The sequence below is a fragment of the Xylocopa sonorina genome, chromosome 1 (assembly GCF_050948175.1).
Source record: "Xylocopa sonorina isolate GNS202 chromosome 1, iyXylSono1_principal, whole genome shotgun sequence".
Taxonomy (NCBI): Eukaryota; Metazoa; Arthropoda; class Insecta; order Hymenoptera; family Apidae; genus Xylocopa; species Xylocopa sonorina.
The window spans coordinates 18,395,669-18,416,828 of NC_135193.1; the positions used below are offsets into that span (position 1 = coordinate 18,395,669).

A 21,160-nucleotide genomic window follows, 5' to 3' on the forward strand; every position below is an offset into this window, starting at 1 on the left:
GTGCTTCGTCGCAAGCGTGCCGAGCGATAACGTTTCGCTCAATTTCCACGCTGAAATTCAGCACTCTCGACTCGTTTCCTGCGTTAGAATCTCTGTTCGCGGCTGTTATCTAATCGGGCCAGTTGCGAGCCGCGCTCGCGAAATCGAACGTTCCCAGCGAGTTGAAAACGATTTCAGCTCGCTGGCTAGAACCGCCGTGGGATTACCTCAAATGAGTCGAGCCGATTTGCATGGCGGCTCGCGTGGAATACAAAACGAAGGTATCGCGAACGACCGACGAAATTTATTTCGCGTCGCGTCCAGCGACACGCGCGGAGGAGAGGGAAAAAAAGTTGGCCCGCGAAGGGATGAAAATGGCGATTCTCTCACGATGGCGTCCGCAGCGTCGTCTCGTTCGATGCCAGTCGCGCGACGAGCGTCCGCGTACCTTTCGCTGTGAGACTTAAATTATTAATGCCAGTTGCTTTGGGCACTCATGCAACATTTATGGGAGGTGGCAGTTGGAGAAAACACGGCCGAGAGATTCGCCGATTCGTCGTGAGCGAATTCGCTTGACCTTTATAATAAAAGCGGCCCCAAAAATAAATCTAGTAGCGGATTCAGCGAGCGCCGCTCATTACTGTTCGAAAGCGTATTACGCATCATCTTGTTTCCTTTCAACGAGCGCAGCTTGAACTTCGTTTGGCAATTATCGTCATTGTTTTCAAGCTTGTTAACGGGATTCGAAAAACGAATCTCCGATACGAGCGTCCACTGTGAACCGGGTAATCGCCGATCGTGGCCGCGTTCGTTCAATGCGGCAAACAAATTCGTTTAATTAAATTAAGAGACTCGGTTTTATCCCCGACATTTCCAATGCGTGGCGTCTGCATTCGTTTCCATGAAATCTCACGGCTCGGTTAGACTCGTATTAACACTCGATTAAGCTAATACGTTTTGAAGAACTCTCGATGAATATCAATCTCTCTGTTGAACGTGCCACTCGAGTGCCACTCGTTCAGGAACGTGTGAAAACCGTCGAGCGTCCTCCAACAGAGATATTTTGCCAAATTATACACGATGGAGAGATGCTTGAGAATCCGCGCGAAGAATCGATGCGACGGATTCCATTTCTGTTCTTACCGCTCTCATCGATACAGGTTGTTTAATCGTTGTGCTTAGGAAAATGCGCTTCTTTCTCGTCCCAGCTGGCAATATTTCCATCGACAGTTTTCTCGATCATTTGAATCGCGCGATTTAACGAGTTCCTGTAGCCGTCGGTCGTACCGTCACTCGATTACTCGCTGTTAGACCATCGGCTGTCTTGCGGTAACCGTTGCTCGGGTCACGGTGCGTTGCGCACGAAAAACCGGCGCGGAAACGCGGACGAGCGTGAAGAGAAACGGGGCGGAGGGAAAACGGAAAAAAGTAAACGCAATGTCGGCAACAGCAACACCGCGCGCCGTCATTTAATTTAAAGCCCTCGAGGAGGCGAATTGCGGCACGGACAATGTTTGAAAATTTAATTTAAAAACTCATTTCGATGCGGCAACGGGCCGCATCCCTGACGCCGCGATCTCAGATTAACGCATCCCTTTCTCCTTCTCCGCTCGCGCTGCTCTCTTACTTTTCATTAGTTTTTCATATAAATTCCTTGGGGCCATCGCACCGCCGCGGGGCAACAGTCTCCCCTTTCCCTTAACGCGCGCGGAGCATTATCCGAGCTTGTTATCCGGCGAATCGAGCGGAAAAACTTGTTCGCCGCTCGGGCGAACGTTCGTTTCGAGGCGTTCCGATGAATTTGCGGAAACGTTATCGCTTCCCGCGACTCGATAAACTCGCGCATTTGGGTCGCCACGCGGAAGACGCTGACGCAACTTTCTTCGGCATGGTTCTTCTCGTCCCGATGGAGGAAACTGACCCTGCGCGAAATGCGAAGAGTAAGGAAGACGTCAAAGGGTTTTCGACGACGCGATATTCGGAGGGGTAGACGGGGTTAACAACGGTTTCCACGGAGAGAAATCGGAGATCGACCAGTCCGCGGCGGTAGTAGTCGAATATAATGGCGCGGTGGACGGTGCAAACCTGGCAGTGGAATATCGCGACGGGCCATCTTTGGTCTTTGTTCCCGGTGACCTCTCCGGCGCAGATTGCTTTTGGGTATTATAGGAGAGACGTGGGCATAATACTCGCACTACCTGCCCGCCGGTGCTACCACTATTCTGTATACTAACGGTATACGGCGCACCGTGTACTCGCATAACGGGCGACTGGTTTATGGCGGCCCACTAACAGAGACCTAAGCTCCGTCTAGTCGGCGTTACTAGCCGGTTCCTGCTAACGAGGCCTCTCGAGAAAGCCAGATCGCGATTTGATACGTCGTCGAAAAGGAAAAAAAAAAAAAAGGAAGGAACAGGAAAAAATGCCACTCACACCTTGGGATCCCTCCCGACAATTCGGACACGAGGTCACCGCTTAATTATTCACGCTCGCCATCACCATATTTTATCGACCAACTTGCCAGCCGTTTGCGATCTCTCCCCGTCTCCGGAGAAGTTCGACGCGAGAGTTTTCGCGGAATAATACATGACCGGCCCGGAAGTTGCCCGGTGGTACCTGTTTGTCGCGAACTTTCCGCCGCGTTCGCCGTCCAAGTTTCCGCCGCGCGGTGCACCGGTTTTTCCTTTTCATTATCATCGATGCGCTGCCAGACTGGCTGGGAAATTTCACGGGAACATCGAAGCTGGGCGTGATTTACATCGCGGTGCCTCGAATACCGGAGACGAAGCGTATAATGGTCACGAAAGTCCGAGAAATCCGTGTACCCCCTCTCTCTTTTCTCGCCTCTGGATTCCCTCGAAGCCTCTAATCCCGCGCCATTTCCTCGTGAAACGTAGAACGATACCACGGAGTGGAAAAGGTAACGGAGCTTCCAGGGAATTAAGCTCGTACCTCGAGAAGATTCGTCGCGCAGTTCGCAGCGATCCTCGCCGAGTATTCTCCTCGGCAGATAATGGAAATTTATATCGCAATGATTGGCGAACTGCTGCAGGAAATAAGCGTCCGTCCTCGTAGAATCTAGGTTAGTCGACAATGGCGCCTGAACTATATGATACGGGAAAATAATTCGCGTCTCGCGTACGTCGCGAGGGGACCTTGGTCCGTTTCGTGGCGTGTCCCATTGTCTTGGATCACGATCGTGAACGTGTTCTCCGTCGCGCCGTTAGAAGACGATCCCGAAGAAGAGCCTCGGACGCCAGCTACGGAAACATCGAACGTCCTTCGGCCGCGGGGCTTGGAAATTTGGTCAAGTTCGTGTCGTGGCCTCGATCGACGCGCTTCTAATTCCAACTCGTCTTAGAACCGGAATAGAACGGAGCAGATGGCCCGGCGCGTACTTGGAAAAGTCGGCCAAGATCAACGAAATCCGGGGCGCTCGTAATTCCTGAACGTTAGGCTGGACTTCATTTCCTGCTAGCGAGCTGCATCGACGCGAAACGTGACGGTGCAACGCAGCACCGCCTTTCAGCGGAGATTCTTTCGATTGTTATTTTATATCCAGTTGTAGGAATCGAACGAGCGTTCGTCGATGCTATCGGCGCTCGACGCAGTCGCAACGCGGTGGTATTTGTTTTTATCCGGAATATCAATTTCCGTGATGAAAAAATAATCATCCCGAACAATACGAGTAACGCGATTGCAGGTTATTGAAATCAGCGGGTGTTCACCCGACGTTATTGCGTTTAAGGGGCGAAACAATGAACGTTAAATTTGGTTTTATCAAACGGACTACCGAACTGACAATGGATTCCGGCCGTTTGACAGAAACATTCGATGCGGCGATACGACTGGAACGAGCGCATCAGAAATCGCAATTCTTTTTCCAGGCGACGAGACGTAAAATTCATCGGCGTTGTATCGTCAAATTCCACGGGCGATTAATACAAAGCACCGGTCAGCGAGCGTAAATTCGCAGTTATCAAATGGCGCGTTCTATCGGTGCTGATTTTATTTTCGCGCGACGATAACCTGGCCTTTGAAACGTCCAAATGAATAATTACGTTCTCGCAATAATGGTAATGGGAACAACCTGGCCCGCTATTTCCGTTCGTTTGTTTACCTCTTTATTTCTGACTGCAAACCGGTCGGCCGGACGTTTCTCTGCGTTTTAAAATTCAAAACCAGACCAGGCACCGCGGTCTTTTGTTCCGCCGCGGTATCTAGCCGCTTCGTGTACACTTAGTGTCCCGGTGGAACTCGTAAATTTCCGAAAAGACGGCGAATTCGAGGGACGACCGGCACAAAAGACGTGCCGTTTAATAATTGAAGCCAGCCAGCCCCGGAAATCGCAGCGCCGACCTTGCCGCCCGTTTCAAACTGCGTTAGGCTGCGATTTTATTTGCCCCGGCACCTTCTTCTTTATTTATCAAAGACCTAATTCTCTCTTCTTCCTCCCAGCTGTTTGTCGAGGCAAGACGCCCTCGTCTAGCTGCCTTCCTTTTCCATCAACCAGAGCTACCTCCATTCGCGGACAGACGCCAGTGGTAGTAGACGTCGCGCGAATAGAGCCGGATTAATTAATCGAGCGTTTATTATCGAGCGTGTCGTTGAACGCGCGATTTCGGACGGGCATTCAACGACGCCTCTTCTATCGTTCGATGAAAGGAAATAGCGGGACGCTGGTGAACGCGCGGAAGAATGGGTCCTCCATATTTCACGCGTCACCAAGATAGAACGAACGTGACCGAGGCTCGATATCGGCGGCGAGGAAAATGAAAAGTCGCCGCGACAGGCCGGATACAGATTTTTCCCGCGGCTGGGAAATATTTCTGATATTTCGACTAACGTGGAATTTTTTTGCCTCGCGCGCAACACCGCGTTCAACGTCTGATATTCTCCACGGCATTCTTCCTAGTCGGAGAATTCAGTTGGCATTTAAAGTTTCCCATTGCCGGACGGCCGCATTTGCAGACGCTTAGGCTTACTTAGACGCTTACGTAACCGTTCTGAAACCGGTGTTCGAGCGAGCGTTATGGCCAAGTTGCGCAACTAAGCCGGAATAATAAGGATCCTTGATCGTTCTAACGAGGCCTAGGCTCTCCGAGCGACCGTCTGCGACCCTGCCATTAGAAAGCAAAAGTTAAGGCTGCCGGCTCATTCTAGTTAATCAAGATTATTTCCTCCCGAGACGGCCTTGGCTCGTTTTTTTTTTCTCCCGGTCTATTACCACGAACTACGGCTAGCGAAACTCGCGCGACGTAACCGTCCTCTTTAAGCGACGCGAACGCCGCGCGATTTCAAGCGAATCAATATGGAATTCTTCTAAATTTATCGTCCGCCCTGCAGCGTTCGTTCGTTGCTTATTTCGACGAACGAATTGAACGCGCCGCCACGTAGCTCCGATCAGAGATTCCGATTAGAAGATTGTCAATCTTGGAATTTATTTACGGTACGAGTCGAAATTTGATAGTCGAAACGTTCAAACGCAATTCGCGATCGTTTGTTCAGCTGTCTGCGAACGGCGTTGGCGAACGATGATCTTTACGCAAACACAGGATAGTCTACGACGTCCCAAGTTTCCTTCTAATTGCAAACGTCCTCGAAAGTAGTTTGACCGTCTGCAACCTCTAACGGTGTAGCTGAAAAAAAGCTAGTCGTTAAACAAAGATCCTTATCCTTGAGCGTCTAGCACGTGCCTCTGGAAGGGAGGAACGACTCTCGACGAGTCTGTTAATGCGATCGCGATAGACGCGATCCGAGAGATACGTGCCGTCGCTATCCACCCTCGTCGTTTCTCGAATCTTCCATTTCGCGCGTCACTTTACGCGATCGAGTCTAAACGTTACCAAAAAAAAAAAAAAAAAGAAAAAAAAAACGGGAAAAGAATTTAATTTGCTTTTTTTCTCCTGACACACATTCGTTAACTGCGTCTCTTTTTAGACACCTTTTAACACATTTTCTACGTTCTGTTATAATAGAGTGACTTACCTCTTTTTTTCTCAAGACGCGATATCGAGAGGACGCGAAAATCCTTGCAATACCGTTTCTTTTTGTTTTCGATCTCGCGACGAGCGACGTTAGGAGCCGGAGAAATTGGAAAGTAGAATGACGACGCTGGGGGAGGTGGACGATCATGGTCAGACACGTTCGGGCGAGCAGCCATGAGCCGCGACCGAGTCTCTTTGTGGGCGTAACGTAAACACTCGCTCGCAGACTAAGCAATCGGGACCGCGTTTGCGACGCGTCTAATCATTACGGCCACTTGCACGACCTCGGCTGCGTACTCGTAAATCCATCGTTTATGCAGGCTCCCAGACCGTACTTTATCACGCGGCCGTTTCCGCGTTTCCAGGAAGCGAGCCTCTAGTAGTCGCGCGGCCCGATAAAGTCGACCGAATCGAGCCGCTACTTAGGCCGGCATAAATTAACCAACGGATCATGCGAAACGGCCGCGACCGGTCGCGTTTCCTCCTTCTGTTTCGTCGGCACCGAGCATCGTGCCGTCTATGTTTAGCGCGCGAATACGTGAGTCAGAACGAACGTGACTCGATCTATTTCTTTTTTCCTGGCATCAATTGTCTCATTGTTTGAGCGGAGCTGTGTATCAAACGTGGAAGAAATTAAGCCACTTAAGGTCGCGATTGAACGAATCCAGCCCGTTAAATTCGCGTTCCCTAATGAAATCACGTGTCCCGATTTCGAGTCGGATACCTAAGGACGCGCGACGCGCTCGCGAAACTATTTTTCCGCGAAACTCGCGACTCGCGCGCGGCTGGTCGCTTCTTACCTTTTTATTTATCGAATTTATTTTTTAATCGCGAAACAGGATTTGAACGACGCGTCGCGGGGCGAGGAAATCCCCGGATGGTCGGTTGCGTACCCGCGCCGCCTAAATGTTTGATCAGGCGTTGAAAAATTCCATTTAATCCACTTTGCCGAAAACAAGCGAAACTTTTAACGCCGCGCGACTTGTCAAGGCGAGATTTTCAAACTGCTATCGTCTACGTAAATATCTTAAAAATTTTTCAAACAACAAAATCGTTTCGTTAATCCGTTGATAAAACAAACCGATGGATTTTGGACGATCGGTCGGTGAACGTGTTAATATCCCCCCTCTCTCTCCTGGTCCCCGAGACCAGTCATAGTTTCGAGGAAAACGCGAAACTATCGGCTGACCGAATAAGTATTTTTAAGGCGGCCGCCATTAGATCGCGTCACGATCTATGACTCAATTCCTCTCGGCTCCGCTTGACTCATTGTCAGCCCCGGTCTGGCTTTGCTAGGTACGACCTTCGCAGTGTCACTAACCTACGTTTACCGCGTAACTGGCCAACCAGACGCGTCTAATGCGTTTCCAACCATCGAAAGAACGTTTCGGGCATGCTAATTCGCGACGTACACCGAACCAGACCGTGCGCTGGCCAGACTTCCGTTTGATACTTCGCTCAGCCTTGAACTAGCGGCACGGCCAACCTTGGTAACCAGAGGCGCGCTTAGATGCCACTTGTTCTATGAATAGGCCAAGCGAGCTGCCAGAATCCGCTGGCTGGAACGCGGACCGAAAATATCGTTCGAGAGCAGAGCGCGGGAGGGAATTAAATCGAACGATTGCTCGGCCGTCAGAAATCCGTCCGCGGATCGTCGCTGCGAAAAAATTCCCCGGGGCAGAGATTTTTCGGTAATTCGAACGTTTTTTTTTTCTTTTTTTTTTTCGCGCGACATTCGCGGGATTGCTCGCGAGGCGAGCGTAACCGAGGCAATTGAACAATTAAAATTCCAGAGAGTTTTCCCGCGCTTGGCGAGAATCTCGGTGGACGAGCGAAACGGCGAAACTCGCGGGGAGAACATTGGTCGGCCGTCTATAATATAATAGATTCGAAGCCGCGCGACGCGTCGCGAATTTTTCAGCCGAGCCGAACGAGAGTCGTTCGCAACGGACGTTAGCCGGGGTCTGTGACCAGCGGTCAACGACGAGGATTAGACTCAAGGCCGAATTAGAGTGACTGGTGTACTCGCTCTCCGTCGAGTGACGTCTCTCGAGCGAAGAGCAGCGCTATCGCAACTCGAGGTCTCGTTTGAATCGAAGCCTCTCGAAGGAATCTATTTCTGCAATTTTCGCCACTCGAGTGAACGACATGGCCGCGCAGGTGATCTCTCGCGATGGAGGAGGAGGAGAGATTTTTCAATGAATAGCAATTGGCACGAACCGAGAACGCGATATGAAATGTTTTTATTCCTCGTCTTTCCTCGTGATTCTTTTCTACCGTCTAAAAGCGCGAACGATCGATCGTCCGATCGATCGGACGGTTGCGTAACTAGAGACCGCGCGATTTCCGAATACTCGAAAGCACGCTGTTTACAGTCTACGTTGTCGTGTTTATCGCGTGACTTCATTCACACGTCGAATGCCTGCCACGACTATTTTCATTCTTCGAACGGACGCGCCGTTGAATGTCGCGGGAGCGGTTGAAACGCGAAATAGCTTGGGTGGTCTGGCGAGGTGGAGCGTTAAAAAATATCGCGACGCGAGCTTGGCGCTCCGTTTCCAATGCCTCGATTTCGCGGAACTCGAGGAATCGGAAATCGCGTGTACGTAACCATCGAGCTCTGGAAAACTATCGTCCCTTTGCGTCGAAGCAAAAGGCAACCGCGGCGACGAAGAAATTCTTTGGCGCTCGAGCCGTACAGTTTCATCGGCAAACGATGCTCGTTGAAAAATCGCGTGGACCACGGCGGCGAGATGGTGGCGCGATTCGAGGATCCGCGGCAAAGGTGAAAGGCCTGGTATATGGGACACCGGCTGGCCAGAACTCGTCTACGTGGTATCCTTTTCTTGACGGTACGTCTACAGGACGTACTGTAAGAGGGGGAGTAGACTTGTTGGCCGACGAGGGGCCCGGGGAGCGGTCTTAGCCGAACCTTTTATGGGGAAGGCGAACGACCACCACGAGAAATCGGAACGCGAATCGCTGGACTATGCTCTTTTTTCGATTCGCCCGTTCGAGTACTCTCTAACAGAGAGATGGTATGGGAGTGATCATCGCGAGCACCGATTCGCCGTCTGTCCTCGATTCAGCTCGATGCAACCGAACGACCAACGCTACTCGACGATGCTCGTTCTCGACAGTGGTCTTACGTTTCAATTAATACCCCTCGTCGTTCGTTTCATCTAACTCGACGAGCATCTACGAAACATCAAAAACCAACTATACATCGTACGCGAATGAATCTAGAAAAGTATACGCGACCGATGAGGTAACGCAGGAAATTTCGAAATATCATTAGTCAATGGTAACTCGATGGTTAACCGAAACTGGTTAGACTCGTAGTTCGAGCAGCGAAGAAAAAAAAGAAAGAAAAAAAAAAAAAGAAACGATCGAAGCGATTGGAGGGGACGTTTAGCGGGTACGCGTGTATTCGCGTCGAACTGGTCGCGGTAAGGAGCCGTCTCGGGAGTGGCCCCGGTCGATCGCTTCCTCGTTCTGCCGGTCGTCTCTGTCGGGGAACAGGCGACTAGTTTGCCCGGGCGGACCGTTTAGCGTCCATGCAAAAAGATTCCTCGATGAAGCCCGGACATCGTTACTAAGCTGCCGTGTCCCTACGCCCGGTGCGAGCGATCTAACAGAAAAGGAACGGGAGAAACGCACCGTAGGAGCAATGCCCCTTGGGTCAGGGTCAGTACCCTTTGGCACAAGCCAACGCTGAAACCACGCGGAGAGCCACGCCACGCCATGCCACGGCACGGCACGGCACGGCACGGCACGGGACGGCACGCACACGCGCCTCGCGCTCGCGCCTGCACACGCACACCTGCGCGGCTTTCGGCAACGCGGCTGACTAAAATCATCCTCTAACAGAGACGCGCCCGTTCGCTACGACGCGCGCGAGTTTTGCGGAAACGTCCACCGGTCCTCGATCCCTCGGCGAGATACACGCGGAGCCAGCCTCCGCGTCGTCTTGGCATCGTCGTCGCCAGCAGAGCCGCACGGTCCGGCCACGATCGGCTCGTTCCACTTTTTCTCTGGACGGCGAACGCGGGAGCCGATCCTTGTTATGCAAAGAAGTGCGCTTAGGTTTCGTTTCTTATTCGACCAGCTGTGCAGAGTAGAGGCCGACGCGATCTGAAATTGTAATCGTTCCACGGCCGTGCCGTTTCTGGATTACCGTTTCCTTCGGCACCTTTTGACCGCCGCTATCGCGACTCAAAGTCCGGCTAGAGCAGGTATACCACGCGTCCGTCCACCTGAATCAACGACCTTGCCCGACCGGTCTACGGGATCCTACGTCTGCGTTTCTCGTGTCTAGCCTGCGTCTAGCCGAGTCGAGCGTGACCGGCAACTATCGTTCTTTCTATCGTTCTTCCGGAGGTCGTCCTTGCCAGGGACACGATGGCTATACCGTGGGCATGGTCGCGCGACGGTAGTCCGGTTAGTTTGCATTTTAAAGGAGGCCAACCTAACGTTCAATCGTACCGGAAAATGAACGAGCAAACGTGCCCTTTGGTCGATCAATTTCGCTGTTAACGTTTACACGGGCCGCGTCAAAATATGCGAATCGATACCACCGGGACACGCGGTCATCATTTTCGCTCGTCAAGTTGGACAAGCGTTTTCGCTCCCAATTAATTGCTATGCGGAGGACAATTACGGTGTCGCGCGAACTGCAATTTAATACAGTTCTACGAGAATTACGTAATTACGATCCGAATCTAATCCGATGGATCCGTGCGTGGCCAACGGGACCGATTCGACGACCGGTCGAGACGGTTCGCGAGCTGACAACTCGGTTAGAAACGAAACGTGTAATCAGGTTTAATCGCGTTAATCCTCGATCCGCTACGCCACGGCAATTAAGATGGTACGTGCTCGGCTCGAAGGAACCGCGCGATGCCTCGCGACTCGTCGAAAAATCGATGCGCGCCTCGACCGAAATTGTAGTGAAAATCGTCGACAAATTGCCGGTTCCCGGGCTACTTTCTTTCGAGAGGAGCCCCGGCCGTGATCGCGTATCCGAGCCATAGGCGCTAACTTTCTTGCGCTAGCTACGTGCGCGCGTCGACCCGACAGATGGCCCGGTTCCACCGGGGTAATTAGGGAGGCAGCGATTGCTCGTAATGAAGGGATATCCCCCTCGGTGTTTTCGATCGTTGCGAGAGAATCGTGTCGATCCTACGCGGAGGCATCCCGATGGATCGCGATCGACCGTCCGCGCAGCGATTTTCTCCGTCCTCGTCTCGCGAGCGGACGGAAAAGTGGAACGTACGAAGGAGAGACGGAGAGACGGATGGAGAGTGGCGCTTAGCTCGTACGGTCGGAGAAAACGAATCGGTGATTTAACGGGTTAAAACGCGGCACAGTTTCAAGAGGGACGAGCTTTTTCGAGCTCGAGAACCGCGTCCCCGCTGCCCCTCGCGCGGCTTTTGAATACCAAGACTCGTATCGTAGAGCGCACTCGTACCGCCAATTATTTCATTCAAACGAGTATTTCCGTGAATGCAGAAGTTCTCCTTTAGAACGCGGTCGGGTCTCGAGCTGAAGAATGCGTTCGATCGACCGGCCGCGGCGAAGCCCGTGGAACGCACCCCGTGTTCCCTGAACCGCACCGGTATGCGTTCCAAGAGGCTCGTGCAAAGAACGATAAAGGAAAGAGATAAGAATTTCCAGGAACGAGAAAACGAGCGCGCGTCGCGCGTTCCGAGCGCGACATTAGGCGGACGCGTTGTTGGACGCGCTCGAGCGGCGTAAAACCAGGAAAATTTCCGAATTCTCACGACCGTTGGCTTCCTCTATCTGGCGATAACGGGAACCGCACGATGACGAGGACCGCGTCGTTGGGTACAGCGTTGGACGCGCGCGAGCTTTGTAATCGGAATAAAGGAGTCAAGTTAAGAGCGGACTAAGGGGCTGGAAATTATTTCTCTCCCGATGTCGCCGCTTTAACGAACGATCGAACGTACCCTTTCTAAATCAGTGGCGATCATCGGGTAGGGAACGAGCCAACGAACCAATCGGTGCTTCGATCGAGAGGGTTGAGAATGGGGTCGCGCGCCCTTCTTCGTCGCCACCCAAGACTGCCACCCCCTCTGCCTCGCTCTCTCAATGGCAAAAGATCGCTCGGAACGTAAACTGCACGACGATGTCATACCTGAGCGTATGTACAGTTACAAACGTACGGAAGCAGTTAGTCGAAACTAGCAATTTTCTGACGCTCCAGAAACGACGAGCAGAAAAGAATTCTCCAACGCGCCGAACGAGACACTCTCGCAACAGTAACCCGTCCTTCGTGGAACGATTAGACGCGATAAGCAGTCCTCGTTAAGTTTCCGATTAGTCGATAACGCGATCGACTAAGTTGTGCGACGTTCCACGTCGCAGAAATGTTTCGCGTTCCTTCTGATATTTCATTCCCCGGTTATCTGTTCTTATCGGGCGTCGTACTTGCCGCGTCACCCATCATCGCCCGTTGCAAGCGACTAGTCCCGCGCGCGCCTCGCTAGAATCGAATAGGAATAAAACCGTGAAGGGGAGAAACCGCGGACTGGTTCTGCGCTTCTTCCTCTTCCGGTCGATCGGTACGCGGCGGAGGGTGCGATGAATTCCTGTTTCGAGAGACGCGCGAGGAAACGAACCCAGGATACGGCCGTGGCGTTCCGTTTCGCTGTCAATTTCCTTGACGGATAACTGCTCTTCCGTTATGCAGTATCTCGTCGGGAATTGTGGCTCGATGATACTGGAGGTCGCACGTGTGCGTAACCCATGTCACGCGTGCCTGTCACGCCTCAGACATTAGTATTCGTTCTACGAAAATTTCGCGATGCCACTAACAAATAATGGCGTTTGGAACGTTGAAATTGGCACCAGCCAGGAGGGAATCGATATTCATAAATTCGAAAGTCACCAAAGTTGGAGGCGCGCGATTGTCCTCTGAAAAAGAGGATCGCTAGGCGTGTAACACCTTCGAGCCTATAAGTCGTTGGCCCGCTTTCTCGCTTGGGTGCACGGTTGAGAAAAAGCTCGGGCGCAAAAATAAAAGAGGGCGCGCTTTCCAAATAAAAGTACCGTTCCGCGCGCGACGTTCAGCCGGCTGGGTGTTGTCGTAAATCTGCCGCAGATTCGGCGGTATTAACCCCCTCTGGCAGCAGTCGAGCTCGCGCCGCCGTATAAATTCTCGGAATTAAAAACTTTTAATCGGCCGTTGCCCGAAGGCGCGACCAGTCCGTGAACCCCGCGACTTTGCAACCGGACGCCCACGTGATTACGTGCCCGTGAAAAACGCGGACTTGGACGACCGCCACCGATCCTTCTGACGCGCGTTGCGTTTAGAGGGAAAATTAATTGTCCGCCTGTTTGGGTTTCAGCTGGTGAACGGGCTCGACGGGCCCAGGTACATGTGCGAGACTGAAGTCGAGGAGGCGAACGCGGCCAGCGCCACCCCTGTCGAGTACACCCCGCCAGGGAATCATACGAATAAGAACGCCAATGGGAACATCATCACCCTCACCTTGAAGAACAACCACCTTATCGTAGAGACGGAGGAGCGAGCAGTGAGTATTCGCGTGGTGGGACTCGCGATGGAGGGCGTCGAGGTCCCGAGGAATGCGACACCATTCGACGACCTACATGTAAAAAGCTTGCCTCGACGTTTCGCGGTGAACGTCGTGGCCCGACGCTGTTCGATCGATCGAAGTTATTTTGCGGTCGAAGCGTTTAGTGCGGCGACTCGATTTTGTTGACGGACAGAAGGACTTCTTCCGCGGATCCAATTAAATGGAATTTAATCGATAATTGAAAGGTCGCTTCATTAGCGATGCGCGCGGTACGATGGACGGCGACGAGGACGGGGTGCTGGATTTGGTGGCTCGCGTAATAATTGAAACGTCGGGTAAATCCATTTGGAAGATAAAGTTAGCTCCTATTATATAATCAGAAAATGTCTCTCAATTGATTTCGGACAAAAAAATACGTAAAATGTATTGATCGTGGTCAGTAATCAGTCTTTCAAGGACTGTTTCGTAGATTTAATGAATATTATCCCACGGAAACGAAGATTTTCGATTCGTCCACCAGTCTCGATGTAACGTGGAAGTCGTGGCGCGGTATGATCGACATCCGGTGTACAATAAGAGCGCAACAGGTGCGGGAAGGTGGTCGAATCGACAATTGCGATCGAGGAAAGGTGCGAGCTATCGGTTGTTGGCTTAAACTAATTAACCTCGATCCACGCAGACTCTCGTTTCTATCAGGATTTTCGAGTTCGTCCCTCTTATCTCTATTATAAGCGTCGGCGATTCACGACTCGCGCGAATCGATTTAGCACCATTGTTTTTTCTCTCCCTTTTTCTTTTTTAACGCAATGTAAAGCGATAGCAACGAGCCAGCAGGTGGACAATCGCCACGCTGGATTAATATCTCTCTTTGTCCAGACGAGTCGACAAGGGCGCCGTGAAATCGATCGTCGAGCAGCAGATTTCGCCCAGCTGGGTCACACCGGCTCCTCTTTGACAGGGATAACAGGTTCGCAATTATCGGGACTCGTACGGCCCTGTAAGGTCGAAGGTTACCAGGCAATTTCGCCTCCGCCTATCGTCCTACTTACGGGATCAGGCTTATCCGTGGAAACTCATCTTGCTGGGGATTCACGAAATCCGCTGGGCTAGTGCTCCGCGTCTCTTTTACCGCACACACCCTCTACTCGCCACGATCCCGCTAGAAATTTCATTCGGACAACACGCTCGAAAATTGCAGTAACACGCCGGCTATTCCTAGGATGACCTGTTGCAATTTAATTTCGCTTTAGACAGAGAGGTACGTCGACGAAAGAATTTCCCCTGGCCTCCAGGCTTCCCTTCCCGCCCCGTTTCCCACCGCCCACCCGAACCTTCGCAGGATCCCATCCCTTCTTCTTTTGCGCCGGTTGACACGAATACACGAACAAGGCGCGCACACCCCAAACCGTCGAGTGCGATCGAACAACGAAAGGGCGTGGATTGAACCCGGTGGATCGCGGATCGGGCCCCCCCTAAATCCGAGATAAGTCCCCGCGTAGCTCGTGCACGGCTGGGTAAGTCTGTTAATCGACAGATAAACGGGGACGAGAACCTCGCGAGAGCCCTGATTGCGAGCCAGCGTATACGTGGGAAGTTGAACGTCCGTGCTTCCGCGGCGATAAAGCGATACGGGCGGCCGATATCGGCGGAAAGAACGGGGGGGAGGGATTATCGGTGGGAAGACTCGTATTATCTGACGATAAACCGCGAGACTACGTTCCGTTTCTATCGTAGAAATCCCCGAGGTTATGCGTCGCGAGCTGATCTTTTTGGCAAACACACTCGACGTGGCGGAGAAGTCACGCGGGGCTCGCGCGTGCCTCCGACCTCTCAGTGAAAACGGAACGTCCGAGCGTCAGATCGATACGCTCGCGTGGAACGGTATCGGTTTCGCGGTGCTCGAGGACGGAATCGCTATTTCAACGCGAACAGACGAATCTGGTTCACACGCCCTCGGTTGTTTCAGCCGCGACAAGCGTCTTACGCGCACTTCCAGCTTAAAGGAATGCAAAAACCGCGCGATGCGCTTGTCCGCGTCGAGGACGGATAGAAAGGAACGGGGGCGCAAGGGGTGGCGGATGCTCGGGATGCTTCGACGTAATACTTGGCACGAGGCCAAGTCGCGGTGTTCACCCTCGGCCGCGTGGAATACCCTCAGAATTCGAGAAATACTCACACTATCGAGGCTACAAGTGCTGTTTCTTTCGAATGAAGTGTGCTCGTTCGAAAGCCATCCAGTTCGTTGCCTCCTCCTACCTTCTATTAACCACTCCTATTCCCGATGAGGATGCGAAATTAATCCTTTACGACGCGATGTCGCCCAACGATCGTCTCTCTTACCGTCCCTTTTCTTTAAACAAGAGGGAAACGTTCACCGCTCCCGAGCCATTCGACGATTAAATTCTGCATCGTCTGCAAAGCGCGCAGGATGCGCCGCGAACCACCACCAGCCTGCATCGTTGCCGAGTCATTTGAACTTTAGTCGACAAATTAGCTGTTGTCCGTGTACCATTGCCGCATACCTCGTTGAATCGTCTTACCGCGTTACCATTCTCCCCTCTCCAGCAATTTCTACGAAGATACAATTGTACCCGAAGTTCGAGCGCATTCGAGACCGCCGATACGGTTATTGGACGGAGGACCGTTTTCAGCGTCTCCGTTCGGGCAACGTTAAGCGGTGGATGCCATCGAGTTTCTTTCGCCAAGCTCGATTTAAAGTTCGTCGTCAGCGTAGCCACGCGCGATTGTTTCCATCGTCGTTTCCAACCGCGTTCCGGGTGAATGATTAATTTCAATTATACAGGCGTCGTGCAACGCGGTGCGCGTTAATCACCGTCGAAGGATATAAAAAAATTTGGGTTATAAAAGGTTATTAACTAGCAGTCGGGTATAAATAAACGCTGGAAGGGGGCACGAACTACGCGTCGTCCGTTTAGTAGAGCATCCGGGATCAGTAATGCGTGATCGGTAATCTCGCACCCTATTATGCATCGATTAATTTATTACGTGGAAGATTAAATTCTCGGCGAAGCGTTCCCCTTGTGATCTCGATAAGTAAACATATTTATACGTGTAACATCGTAATGAGAGGCTATCGCCGTGGCGATGCACACCGTGTCCATATTCTCTTTTAATTTAATCCTCGGGCAGCGCGGCCGAATTCCCGTTGATCCGCTCGCGTTTCAATCTGCAACCCCGGCGTTCTCCGGTCAGCCTCGTAACGAACACCAATACCCCGCGATCCGTCGAACGCTCGTAAAATTCAGCCTTTAATGATCGCGCGCTGCACAGAGAGAACAAGGCCAGCGTCGCGCGCGAGGTCAGGCAACTCGCGCGTTGGTGGCAACTCGTCTTCTAGTTCTCGTCGCGGCTCCTGACGAAGGTTCCTGGAAACGGAAGGCAGCCGAGTCTCTAAATTATGGCTGTTCCCGGGGACTTAACTTTTCGAAAACCGTCGCCCCGACCACTTCAACTTCGCGCCTTTCTACCTGCGATCTCGAGCGGGACTTCCAAACTGGAACGAACATCCGACGCGGTACCATTTCCTTCGCGAGCGTGACACGCCCCTCGCTCCCGCTCCCGAATGCCACCCTTCGATCCGCGTACGTGTACGTAACCTTCCATCTCTTCCACCCGCGTATCCCCTCGTCCAACCCCGCGTATCGCGCGTCATCGGGAAATCTACGTCCCGTCTCCAGTGGCCGATTCGTTTCCCACGATCCATCGAGAGGATCGGTTCGAAGAGCTCGATTTGCGAGCGGCGAGTCGCCACTTTGCCGTGGGGCCGTGAAAAACTGCGAGACCCGTTTATACGACGCCTCGGGGAGTCGGTATCCTCGAGGAATCGAGAAATAGAAGCCACTTTGCTTCCCCCTTTTACCGTTACCGCCTCTTTGTCCCTTTCAACCGGGTAGGGGACAAAGGTGATATCGGTTCGACCGATACCTTTTCTCTCCTCCTCTCTCTCTCCCTCTATCTATCTATCTCTTCCTCTCGTCGAACGACGCGAAGTCTTGGATGTTCCTCGAGGAACGCCGCGAGGTAAATGCGACGTGGTACCCGCCTAAAAGGCCGTCGTTTCGCTCGATGGGACCGCCGCCCTACTTCAAATTAACCCCGCGCGGTAACGACGAACCGTAACACCCGTCGTCGTATCCCTTGGATCTAGCTGCCTCGCGCTCCACCGTCGGGATACCTCGCTATTTAGGTCAAACTGCGATGCACGCTTTCGATCGTTGGAACCTATTAGGCGATGGAATAATTTATCAGCCAAGGGGGTTCGAACTTCCGCGGCACGATGGAAAGTTTCGACAATGGGACGCGCGAAATCAAAGTCGCCGTGCGCGGTTCCAAACGCCGTTCTCGTTACGAACGACGCGCAACAGCGCGGGGACTGCGAAACCTATCGATTGCGAGCCACCCTCGATTTCGAGGTTGCCTAACTTTCCCGCGCGGACAGACGTTACCGTATCTGTATCCATAACGTTGTTTATTAACGACGACTGCTCGACACGGGTTGAACTCGGATCGGTTGCTTCGACGATGCGTCTCGATATCGACATTCTCGATAGAACGCGCGAGCGACGCGCGCGTTCGGGGGTGGTGCGGCACCCGCGGTCGGCCTCGCGAGCGAGACCGGGCGAAACGCGTCGGAGAGGCTGCGAACAATAGGGAGAACTAATTCTGCGGTCCGTCGAGTCGAGTAACTTCCGTCGCGGTTGCATTCGCACACGGCCCCGGGGCGAGAGCCGTGTTACGAGTAAACTGGAAACGTCGGCTAGGAAATCCATAAAGTGGAAATTAATTTTCTGCTATCCAATGTGTCGGCTGCGAACGCGAACCCTCTGTTAACCAACGCGATCGTTTGTTACGAATTACCATCGCGCGATAACAATCGGACGAGCGAACTGGCACCGTTCGCGGCCGGATTAACCGTGTGTATCGTCTCGATTAACGACGAAGGAGGAACGCGAGACGAGGGAGCCGTTTAACGTTCCCTTCTTTCCTCGCCTTCCGTGTCCGCCCGCCGATGACCTACCTAAAGGATGACGCATCGAGCTCGCAATTGCGGGGTGTTTCGAGCCGCGCACCCCGATCGAGTTGCGTCGTTAAAATACCAGCGCAGGGTCGAGGTGAGATTGCGAGGCGGGCGAAACGAACAGCGCTAATCGCACGATCATTCGTCAAATGATCAGCTCCCTCTCGCACGGTCCAGCCCCTGTAACCGACCCCTACGATTCGCGTTCGTTAATACCTTGTCGCTGGTTTCTACCTGTATTTTGTTCTCCAGACGAGCGGTAAAGTTTTCCCTGTTCGGCGTAAAAGCTACTCGTATACCCGCCGTTTCGACGAAGGGACGAGGTGCCAGGGAGGAAGTTAACGAACCCCGGTCGTTGCCGTGTTTTAGGTGACGATGGAGGATAATAAAAATCGCAGGTACCAAGATAACGGGTGCTCGTTCGTGGTGGAGGTTCAACCTAGCTATCAGAACGAGGAGGCAGAGGGTAATAAAGGCTCCTCCGATGACATGACCGGTGGCGTAACCGATCAGCAAGCTCTGGTTCACAGGGAAGAAATTGCGGAGGATCGATCGCCGGGTACGTGTCAGCTTTTTTTAAACTCGGCCGACCCTTCATTAACCGGGTACAAGCCGCGGCGAATTAAAGAGGATGATATTTGAAAACGCGGGACGATGAAAAACCACGCCCCCTCTGATGCAGGTTTCGAGAACACCACGCTGTTCGGAAGCACGAACACGGGGCTGTCGCAGTCGGATCTCTCGATCTCTAGCCCGGGCTCGGTCAATCCCAGCTATCGTTATGGAAATCAAGTGGAATACGACGCGGGCCATCTGACCTACCCGATGTACGGCGGTAGCTACGAGTCCGATACGTTGTCACGGAAACTCGAGGGCGGCTCCAAATGGGTGGAATTCGATAAGTCGCCGGACACCGAGAAGACCTTGCTGAACGTCTCGAAAACCTCGAGCATCGAGAAGGAGGCCGAGGAAAGCGTAAGTGAGAACGTATTCTCGACATTTGTGAAATGTATCGAATGAAAACGTGTCCATTTCTTTTCCTTCAGCCATCGATCGCGGGGAAGCAGAACAATTTGGACGCCTCTCAAGGATCCGGTGGCTCGACGGACCAGCAGGACTCGACGGACGCCAGCATCTCCACCGACACGGTCCGCTCGAACCCGAATCTCCAAGTGAACGGCACCACCCCGAACAAGCCTGAGATCGCGGAGCAAAAAGCTCTGAGTAACGACTTTGGCAAATCGGAGGCGAACAAGCCCGTGATAACCGGTGCGCTGCTGAAGGACGACGTCCAGGAGGACACGTTTCAAGAGCAGCAAAGGAAACTGGGGAACGGCACTTTGACGCCAGAGCACAAGGAGGAGAGGGCAAAGGAGCAGAAGCCGGAACCTTGCGCGTTTGTGCCGAGCCATAAACGCAGCGGAAGTATTCCGCCGCGACTGATCGAGGAAACACGGGACCTGGAGCTGGAGCCAAAGAAGTCGTTGGACATTTACAGCCAGATTAAGACCAGCACGAAAAGCATACTTCCGGGACTGAGCCCGAAGTTCGAGCTCCTTCAGAACGAAGTCAGTCCCATCGAGGAGAAGGAGAGTTAATGAGGATGGTTCGCATCGGCCCTGTCGCGAACCGTCTCAAAGCACGATGTCCAACGGTCGAACACAACCATCGTCGGACAGCGGCGCAGCGATTTTCTACGAAGATAGAATATAATAGTCCAGGGAACATTTGCTTTGCCCGAACGATTCACACGGAGCGAAATCAAAACGACGGGGCGCGGACGGCCGCGCGAGTTCGATCCTGAGTCCAGGAGCCGCGCTTCCGTCCGGCGTCGGGAACGATTTTTATTTAAAAGAAAAACAAAAGAGAAATAAACTCGAAACTCATTGTAGATATCCCATCAGCGCCAACGGATGTCCCTTTTGGGGTGTTCCCGGAGATTTTACCTGGGGGTCTTCAAGAACTTCCGCAATATCGGCGAGACAGCCATCCCATCGGGTACACCGCGGTCCCAGTAACAGTGCCGCTCGAGGAACTCTCCGCGGCGGAAAGAGGGCGGCAACGCGAGCAAGAAGAAGAGCGATAAAAAGAAGTCGCGTCCGAGTTTGTCCGCGATAAAATCATCGAGGGAGAAAATCACGTCGCCGGCGGATCGATAGGGGTTGAGCGGGGGGGTGGAAGTTGGTAGAGTGACCAGGGTAAATTGGTCGTATCCAGGGGAAAGCCGTGTTTCATAGCACGCTGCCGCGGCAGAGGCGCTTCAAATTGACAATATCTCCTAATGACTCTTCGCCAGTTACCAGCCCCGAACTCCACCCCTTTCTCTCCGTTATTCCTCCCGCTCGCGTCCCAACGCTCTCCACCACCGTCTGTTTCCTCCTTCGGTCCTTCAGCCCCTGTTCGGTCCACGGTGTTCGTGGCGCTCCACGAATTCGGTCCGCCAGTTAAATTTACCAAACCGAGGATCTACGACCGCGGAGAACAATCGTCCGCTAACGAACTCGACGCGCGCCACCTGCGGATTCCGCGTCCGTGACTCTGTGCGCGCTGGCGACCGCAATCGCGTCGCGGGGGTGCAAGAGCCGCCGTCGGTTGTC

At 52.9% G+C, this 21,160-nt stretch overlaps 1 protein-coding gene across 1 annotated transcript in view; it reads left to right on the forward strand.

Moving 5' to 3' along the window:
- The window catches only part of LOC143432604 (uncharacterized), a 42,590-nt gene extending 22,356 nt beyond the window's left edge, over positions 1-20,234 (forward strand). The window contains exons 4-7 of the mRNA XM_076909353.1: positions 13,337-13,522; positions 18,933-19,122; positions 19,246-19,538; positions 19,610-20,234. Of these exons, the coding sequence (XP_076765468.1) occupies positions 13,337-13,522; positions 18,933-19,122; positions 19,246-19,538; positions 19,610-20,161 (1,221 nt within the window). The 3' untranslated portion in view covers positions 20,162-20,234. The remainder of the gene's footprint in view (positions 1-13,336; positions 13,523-18,932; positions 19,123-19,245; positions 19,539-19,609) is intronic.
- Positions 20,235-21,160: the final 926 nt, after the last annotated feature.